The 9,588-nt window shown below is 44.2% G+C and overlaps 1 protein-coding gene across 1 annotated transcript; it reads left to right on the top strand.

The window, feature by feature from the left end:
• The first annotated feature begins 561 nt into the window (after positions 1-561).
• Positions 562-4,628, top strand: LOC121400741 (wiskott-Aldrich syndrome protein family member 2-like). The gene is made up of 3 exons (XM_041584701.1): positions 562-1,069; positions 2,888-2,994; positions 4,158-4,628. The coding sequence occupies exons 1-3, from the start codon at positions 772-774 to the stop codon at positions 4,626-4,628; spliced, it is 876 nt and encodes a 291-aa protein (XP_041440635.1). The 5' UTR covers positions 562-771.
• The last annotated feature ends 4,960 nt before the right edge of the window (positions 4,629-9,588 follow it).

Consider the following 9,588-nt stretch of genomic DNA (forward strand, 5'->3'; position numbering starts at 1 on the left):
ATATATATATATACATATATATATATAATTCTCCAATGAGTATTCGCACTCCAAGGCAATATAGAATTGGGAGGGGTGCACGGTAATTTTTGCATACACCAATAGTTTCCAAACCAGCACTCCCTTTTTTTTTTAATTTTTATTATTACATAGTATCTATTTTTTAATGGGGGGGGCCTGGCCACAAATGTTTTTTATGGGGGGCCCTGACCACCAATATCTTTTTATTTTTTATTAACATGTGGGAACCCTAGCCACCAATATTTTTTTTGTTTTTTTTACTGTCTGGTGGGGAGGGCGGACCTGTAGGTGGGGCTTGCGGTGAGCGCAGCCCAGGGGGCCCAGGAAATTTTGTCGTATGGGGCCCTGCGATTTCTGATGGCGGTCCTGCTGAGAAGTAAGACCATGTTGTACTTACCCTTAACTCAGGAGCTCTAATGAGAAAGCAGGGAACTTTTAAGCCCCAGCCAATTAATATATGTTTTAAAGGCTGAATGGCAGCTAAAGGCAATATTTAACTACAATACACACGAAACACAGAAAGAAATTGCCATTAATAATTTTATTTCTTGTTGATGCTGATGATTTATATCAGACTTGCCCTGATACACGGCTGCACATGTGACCGTATAGTTGTTACAGTTGGTCACAGCTCAGTCTTGTACAGTTAGTGACAGTTGGTCTCAGTACATGGTTTGACTCAGACCAGCGTGCATCTCACTGTGTCCCACTTGCGTTTTTTTTTCCTTGTGGAAAGTGAATTCCCCAATTATGGGAGATAAATTGCCTCCAGCGATGGAGAAGAGTACTCCTCCAATAAGGAGTGAGGAAAATCAACAACTTTTTGCTGCTACTAAGGCAGAGATGGAAAAGGAGAAGGGGGATACCATCACGGTGAAGAGAAAGATGGACATCAGCGCTGAAAAGGAAAGTGGGAGAAAAAGGAAGAAAAAGGTGAAACATCAGTGCAGTGACGACATCAAGGAGGAGGATAATATGAAAAAAGAAAAGAAGAAAGAAAAGAAGGGAAGAAAAAGACCCCGAAAAGATGAGGAACCCAAAACAGAGGGTAATTAAAAACAAGTCATTTTAAATGAAGCTGGGATGCTGCTATTATGTATTTATGGGTAAACAGCACAGTTTGTAATGTGGATTTTAATGAAAGCCTGGGGGGGCTAAACCTATTTAAAGAAAATTTATAGATCAGCCTAATTTGTCTGTCTGTCTATCAATCTAACTAGATGTCTTTCAATCTTTGGTCCTACAAGTTTCTCTGGTCAATATGTATGTCAGTTTGTATCTATAGCTGCCTGTCTGCAGTGTTTCCAACTGACTTCTGTTTGTATTAAAACTTACTTACAGGGATACTGAACCATCTCAACACATTGCTTTGGTTGCTGTGTGGCTTTTTTCTAGTCAAAAGACTTCAAACCATAAAATAATATATTGAACATTTCCCATTTCTAATTACAGAAAGATCCATTATCTGGAAAACCCCAGGGCCTGAGCATTCTGTATAACAGGTCCCATATCTGTAAAAGCATAGTTTCACTGCCCTCCCTTTCACTTCTCTTTCGTACCAAAAAAAGGGAAAGTTGTGCCTGGGGGGGGCTAAACCTATTTAAAGAAAATGTATAGATCGGCCTAATTTGTCTGTCTGTCTATCAATCTAACTAGATGTCTTTCAATCTTTGGACCTACAAGTTTCTCTGGTCAATATGTATGTCAGTTTGTATCTACAGCTGCCTGTCTGCAGTGTTTCCAACTGACTTCTGTGTGTATTAAAACTTACTTACAGGGATACTGAACCATCTCAACAGATTGTTTTGGTTGCTGTGTGGCTTTTTTCTAGTCAAAAGACTTCAAACCATAAAATAATATATTGAACATTTCCCATTTCTAATTACAGAAAGATCCATTATCTGGAAAACCCCAGGTCCTGAGCGTTCTGTATAACAGGTCCCATATCTTTAGTCATATAGTTTCACTGCCCTCCCTTTCACTGCTCTTTCTTACCAAAAAAAGGGAAAGTTGTGCTCACCACTAATTTTTAATCCATTAAGCAGGGGTGCAATGAGGCTGTGACCACAAAATACATATAGACAAATACAAGAGGTCCTCTGGACTCAAGCCATTATCAATATATTTAAGACAGAGCCATTTTGTGCATTCAGCTACTAAAAAATGCCTTACCCTTTAAACAAAACAGGAATTGTTTGTCCATATATTGCAAAATATTTAAGCTGGCCAACTACGTCAACTATGACTTTTTATTGTGTTATTACAGAGAAAAAGGAAATCATTTTTAAAATTTAGAATTATTTGATTTAAATGGAGTCTATAAGGGATAGCTTTCCCATAATTTAGAGCTTTCTGGATAATGGGTTTCTAAATAATGGATTCCATGCCTGTATTATGTACCCTGTACAGGTATGGGACCTGTTATCCAGAATGGGACATGAGGGGTTCCAGATAAATCTTTTCTTCTGAATTGGATAATGGGTTTCCGGATAACGGATAACATACCTGTACTAACATTTTTAAAGATATTAGAAGTGACTTTGGAGTTAGTGGAGTTTAGCACTTGGCCTGCAGCTCCATTCTTTTATCTATTTATTATAGATAAATATCTATTATCTATTTTATATAGATTTATATACACGTACACACTTATATTTATATGCTTACTGATAAATGATATACTTCTATCAAATTATCTCTAATAAGCTAACCAGTATAGATTTCGTAATATGTATTTATGTGGAAAGCTAAGTACAATCTCATATTAAATAAATGCCAATATGCACAAAGGAAACATTTTTCCAGTGTTTTCTGTGTTTTCCAATAACTACTTTAATTCTTTTTATATGTCTGCCTTTTTCTCTAGAAGCAGGAAGTGAGCAGAAGAGGCCCCACCAAGAAGAAGCTCCTCTCCATGTTCCAGTCTGCACGTGTCAGATCCCCGCATTGCTTGGGATTGGTTCATTTGGCAAAGTAAGTGATGAACATCTGGGAACTGTTTATCAGAATCAGTTAGGGCCAATTGTCCCTAACAAGCCTGGAATTATAGGAAAGCCCCAGAAATGTTGGGAGGCAGCAGGTGGCAGAGATAAGCCTGTTATTCGGCCATTACCCTCCCAACTCTGGTTTATTCACTGGGGCACTCAAAAGCATCCTCTCAATGACAATCACCGCTAGCATTCTCAACATTCTCTTAGGTTTCAAGTAACTTATTATCTAGAGGCTCAAATGTCCTTCTAGTATCTCCCAGCTTTAATAAAGAAAAAAAAATTCCAGAAACACCAAACATTTCAATTACGGAATAATACAATTACACAAGGAGGTGCACCTTTAACTAAAACTAGTAAATGGGTAAAAATATCTTCTTTCCATACTATAGATCTGTACAAGCAGATAATATGGACAGGGCTAGGCTAGGCTAGAATTGACCCTTTGAAAAACTCAGTTATCCTGCTCCAATAATAAGAAAAGCAGTATTTATTGATTTTATTGATTGAGACATTTAAAGGACAAGGAAAGTCTAAAATAGAAGGCTAGAAATGCTGTATTTTGTATACTAAACATAAACATGAACTTACTGCACCACAAAGCCTAATCAAACAAATGATTTATGCTTTCAAAGTTGGCTACAGGGGGCTGTCATCTTGTAACTTTGTCTAACCCTGACCCTGCACATGCTCAGTATGGTCTGGGCTGCTTAGGGATCATCATAAACAAAGCTGCTTGAATTCTGCATGGCTGAGCATTAAGGCGGGGGCTCCCCCTGCTGTTCATAAGTATGATTGTTTCCCTACTCAGCAGTTAGGGACCGTCTGACAATTCCTATCCACAGCAGTAAATGAAGGGAGAATTTCACTGCATACAGTCAGGTTTCTTATAAAAACGGTACATATTTTTTAATTAAAGTATATTGGAGATAGGTTTCTTTTTAATTAAAGAAAGTAAAAATGGGATTTTATTTTTTTGCCTTTCCTTGTCCTTTAATATTTTGTATTAGAGTAATTACTAGTGGTGTCCACTTTATTTTTCATTTTTTACTGTAATATTAATTTCACTGCAACGTCAGCAGATGTTCAGTATTATGAAGTTATTTTATTGTGACTGAAAAATAAGCTAAATATTTTGCTTTACTGCAGGTGCCATCAGCGGATTTCGGCAAGACAATTGAAGAGCCGCTGTCTATAAAATACAAGATGTCTTCAGAATGCCTCACGCCGTCATCCGAGTTGGAGCACCCAAGCCATTGTTGGACATCCAGTAATCTCTGCCATTCTCAGGCCCAACCAATGGCCATCAACTCTCCATACCATCCGTCTCCATTTGGTCCTTTTGGCTTCTCCGTCCAACCTTACACTGCATATGGGCCTCATGTCGGCTTCTACCAACAGCCTTTTCCATCAGTTCCTTATAATCTCGATCCTTTCCTTGGTCCTGTTATTAGACCTCCGCCAGGTCCAGTCATAGTCCCAATTTCTCATAACCTGCCTCTTGATGTCATCAACACCCCTTGGCCCCCTCCGCCAGTTTCAGTCTTAGTCCCAGTTTATCATAACCTGCCTCTTGATGTTGTCAACACCCCTTGGCCTTTTCCATCACACCTGCAGTAACCATCGTCCTTTGGCTTTATAATTGGCCCTTAACATATTGGCCTCATGTCGGCTTCTACCAACGGCCTTTTCCATCAGTTCCTTATAATCTCCATCCTTTTCTTGGTCCTGTTATTAGACCTCCGCCAGTTCCATTCATAGTCCCAATTTCTCATAACCTGCCTCTTGATGTCATCAACACCCCTTGGCCCCCTCCACCAGTTTCAGTCTTAGTCCCAGTTTATCATAACCTGCCTCTTGATGTCGTCAACACCCCTTGGCCTTTTCCATCACACCTGCAGTAACCATCGTCCTTTGGCTCTATCAGTGGCCCTTAACACCTTGAGTCTCTGGCCTTTGTCACTTTTCCCTAACGCTTATTTTTGACTCTTCGTTGTTACTAGCACTTGTTCTTTCAATCTGCCTCTAGCCTTTTCCAATGCCTACTGTGTCTGGCCCATTACATCGGCCTTTTCCATCACTCGCCTTTACTTCTAGCCCATAACATTGGCTACTGTCTCTAGCCCACTCCAACAGCCCAAACACTAGCCCATTCCATCGGCCTTTATCTCTAGCCCAAAACATTGGCTACTGTCTCTAGCCCACTCCAACGGCCCAAACACTGGCCCATTCCATCGGCCTTCACCTCTAGCCCTTAACATCGGCTGCTGTCTCTGGCCCTCACCACCGGCCCCAACACTGGCCATTCCATCGGCCTTTATCTCTAGCCCATAACATCGGCTACTGTCTCTAGCCCACTCCACCGGCCCCAACACTTGCCCATTCCATCGGCCTTTACTTCTAGCCCATAACATCGGCTACTGTCTCTAGCCCACTCCACCGGCCCAAACACTGGCCCATTCCATCGGCCTTCACCTCTAGCCCTTAACATCGGCTGCTGTCTCTGGCCCTCACCACCGGCCCCAACACTAGCCCATTCCATCGGCCTTTACTTCTAGCCCATAACACCGGCTACTGTCTCTAGCCCACTCCACCGGCCCAAACATTGGCCCATTCCATCGGCCTTCACCTCTAGCCCATAACATCGGCTGCTGTCTCTGGCCCTCACCACCGGCCCCAACACTAGCCCATTCCATCGGCCTTTACTTCTAGCCCATAACATCGGCTACTGTCTCTCGCCCACTCCACTAGCCCCAACACTGGCCCATTCCATCGGCCTTCACCTCTAGCCCTTAACATCGGCTGCTGTCTCTGGCCCTCACCACCGGCCCCAACACTAGCCCATTCCATCGGCCTTTACTTCTAGCCCATAACATCGGCTACTGTCTCTAGCCCACTCCAACGGCCCAAACACTAGCCCATTCCATCGGCCTTCACCTCTAGCCCTTAACATCGGCTGCTGTCTCTGGCCCTCACCACCGCCCCAACACTGCCATTCCATCGGCCTTATCTCTAGCCCATAACATCGGCTACTGTCTCTAGCCCACTCCACCGGCCCCACACTTGCCCATTCCATCGGCCTTTACTTCTAGCCATAACATCGGCTACTGTCTCTAGCCCACTCCACCGGCCCAAACACTGGCCCATTCCATCGGCCTTCACCTCTAGCCCTTAACATCAGCTGCTGTCTCTGGCCTCACCACCCGGCCCCAACAGCCCCATTCCATCGGCCTTTAACTTCTAGCCCATAACACCGGCTACTGTCTCTAGCCCACTCCACTGGCCCCAACACTGGCCCATTCCATCGGCCTTCACCCTAGCCCTTAACATCGGCTATTGTCTCTAGCCCACTTCACCGGCCCAAACACTGGCCACTCTATTGGCCTTTTACTCTAGCCCTTAACATCGGCTGCTGTCTCTAGCCCACTCCAACGGCCCAAACACTAGCCCATTCCATCGGCCTTTATCTCTAGCCCAAAACATTGGCTACTGTCTCTAGCTCACTCCAACGGCCCAAACACTGGCCCATTCCATCGGCCTTCACCTCTAGCCCTTAACATCGGCTGCTGTCTCTGGCCCTCACCACCGGCCCCAACACTGGCCATTCCATCGGCCTTTATCTCTAGCCCATAACATCGGCTACTGTCTCTAGCCCACTCCAACGGCCCAAACACTGGCCCATTCCATCGGCCTTCACCTCTAGCCCTTAACATCGGCTGCTGTCTCTGGCCCTCACCACCGGCCCCAACACTGGCCTTCCATCGGCCTTTATCTCTAGCCCATAACATCGGCTTACTGTCTCTCGCCCACTCACTGGCCCCAACACTGGCCCATTCCATCAGCCTTCACCTCTAGCCCTTAACATCGGCTGCTGTCTCTGGCCCTCACCACCGGCCCCAACACTAGCCATCCATCGCCTTTACTTCTAGCCCATAACATCGGCTACTGTCTCTAGCCTCACTCCAACGGCCCAAACACTAGCCGCATTCCCATTGGCCTTCACTCCTAGCCCTTAACATCGGCTGCTGTCTACTGGCCCTCACCACCGCCCGCAACACTGGCCATTCCATCGGCCATTTATCTCTAAGCCATAACATCGCTACTGTCCTAGCCACTCCACGGCCCCAACACTTGGCCCATTTCCATCGGCTTTTACTTCTAGCCCATAACTCGGCTACTGTGCTCTAGGCCCACTCCCCGGCCCGAACACTGGCCCGCATCCATCGGCCTTCACGCCTAGCCTTAACATCGGCCTATTGTCTATAGCCACTTTCACCGGCCAAAACACTGGCCACTCTATTGGGCCTTTTACTCTACCGCTTAACATCGGCTGCTGTCTCTGGCCCTCACACACCGGCCCCAACACTAGCCCATTCCAATCGCCTTTACCTCTAGCCCTTAAACATCGGCCTGCTATCTCTGGCCCTCACCACGGCACCAAACACTAGGCCCACTCCATCGGCCTTATACCCTCTAGCCCTTAACATTGGCTGCTATCTCTGGCCTTACCACCGGCCTCAACACTGGCCCACATTATCAGCCTTTACCTCTAGCCCATGCCATTGGCTCTTAACATCAGGCATTGTCTGTGGCCCTAACCACTGTCCCTTCTATTGACCTTTACTTTAACAATAGCCCACTCTATCGGCCTCTGACTGCAGCCTTAACATTGGCAGCGCTCTCTGGCCTTCAACACTGGTCCATTTAATGGACCTTTACATATAGCCCTTTCCACCAGCCCCAAAATGTATCCCTTACACTACAATCTATAACACACCAAACTTAAATTCTCTTTACTGCAGCATTTTCAATAGTATCCAGCTAAGCCCTAAGCATTAGAATATAGGCACCATTACATTAGTGATCCAGGGACTAGTCCGACTGCCTATTGGAGTCAGGAAGGAATTTTTTCCCCTTTTGAGGCACAATGGACACGGCCTCAGAGGGTTTTTTCGCCTTCCTCTGGACAAGCTTTATAATAAATAGGAATTATGTGAACTAAATATACAATTTCAAATTCCCTAAACTACCAGAATAATCTTTTTTTTTTTTCATGAATTGGTTTTCATTAAATTCTTTATTTATAATAAATAATAAAGACTTATATAAAATCTATAAGTGTTTGTATATTGGACTCATTTGGACTAATTTGTATGGCAAAAAAGTGTGAAACAACATATTTATGAGGTGCATCAGGTAAATGACGGGAGAGAGAGATACCTATGTGCATACATTATATATATAAAAGTTCTGTTGTGTCTATACTACAGTTAAGGTACAATTATTGCCGTTATACACTGCAATGAGGTATGTAGAAGTCAGTGGTATGGAACGTCCATGTTTAGAAAACTGACATAGTTAGTAAAATGGTGCCCATACACAGACTTTTTAAAGTTTTCTACAAACAGTCTGGATAATAATAATAAATAACAATTGCTGCTATGCATAAGGGGTGATAAATGCTCCAACTGGAACTTATCAGATTTACAAACAAGCCTGACAAATAAAGCAGGCCTTCCAGTTTAAGAGGTATGACTGGTGACAGGTGGGTTCCACTTGGGGCACTCCCTTTGTCTGTAAAGCAACACCTCTGTCCCTTCCTCACTTGAAAGTGGGGGGTAGAAGGGGGAGACGGCATACTATTTGCTTTTTTTTAAAGTTTTTTACAAATAGCATCCTGGCAGGAAGTAAAGTACACCTGAGAGTACCGGAGCTTTAATGGTTGGATTCTAGCGCTTTTCAAAACATTGCAGAAAAGTTGTCGTTCTTGTAACAGTGGCATTTGTACCTTGTTCAGCACAGCATCATGGGGTCAAGAAAATGCATGACTTGGTTTGCTGCAAGAATCATGGTTAACCTGCAGGATGGGGGTGAAATCCGGCCCAGATTTGTTGCGAGGCCACAAATGCCCGGACCAAGGTGGCCAAATATTAAGGGCGGCATGCCACCCAGCTGCTTTCTGGGGAACACTGGGGACACAGAGCTCCCCAGTACTCTGGTGTGTGCAAAAGGGGAGGAGGGAAGGGCAGGCGGGCACTAGGCCTAGGGGCGCTCACCCAGGAAATCTGGGCCTGGCTGGAATATATTTAGGATAATTATGGACTCCATACAAAAACTGTTTTTGCATAGTAAAGAAAAATATCATTCTAAGCAATATACATTCATTTTAAATGTTCAGTGGTTTTTAAAGTTAATTGTAAAGGTTTTACCAACAGTATCTGCCTTGCGGTTTACAATTTCTGCACTGCTGGTTCTGACTCCTTAAGCAATGTTGCAAGGTCTGAGTTTCCAGGCCTGATTCCAGTTGCATTGTTTTAAGAGTCCGTAGTAGCGAACAGGACAGCTGAACACAATTACATTTACAAGACCACCAATAGAAAAGGTGCAATGAATGTATATTGGAAAGTTCTTATAATTACATTTTCTCTGCCGTCTCAAGGGGGACACAGGGAACGATGGGGTTAAGCTCCATCCTCCGGAGGCAGAACACTTGAATTATTTAAATTGAGTGGGCGTGCCAGAGCAGGCTTAACCCCTCCCACTGAACACAGTATACAGTTTTTCAAGTGTCCTGCTACCG

Source organism: Xenopus laevis, chromosome 2S (assembly GCF_017654675.1).
Source record: "Xenopus laevis strain J_2021 chromosome 2S, Xenopus_laevis_v10.1, whole genome shotgun sequence".
NCBI classification, from domain to species: Eukaryota; Metazoa; Chordata; class Amphibia; order Anura; family Pipidae; genus Xenopus; species Xenopus laevis.

What these genes read in the sequence shown, in the direction of transcription:
- LOC121400741 (XM_041584701.1), top strand. Translation starts at nt 772, where the DNA reads ATGGGAGATAAATTGCCTCCAGCGATGGAGAAGAGTACTCCTCCAATA. An exon ending in TGAGGAACCCAAAACAGAGG is followed by an intron (nt 1,070 to 2,887) that starts GTAATTAAAAAC and finishes CTTTTTCTCTAG; the next exon opens with AAGCAGGAAGTGAGCAGAAG. An exon ending in GGATTGGTTCATTTGGCAAA is followed by an intron (nt 2,995 to 4,157) that starts GTAAGTGATGAA and finishes GCTTTACTGCAG; the next exon opens with GTGCCATCAGCGGATTTCGG.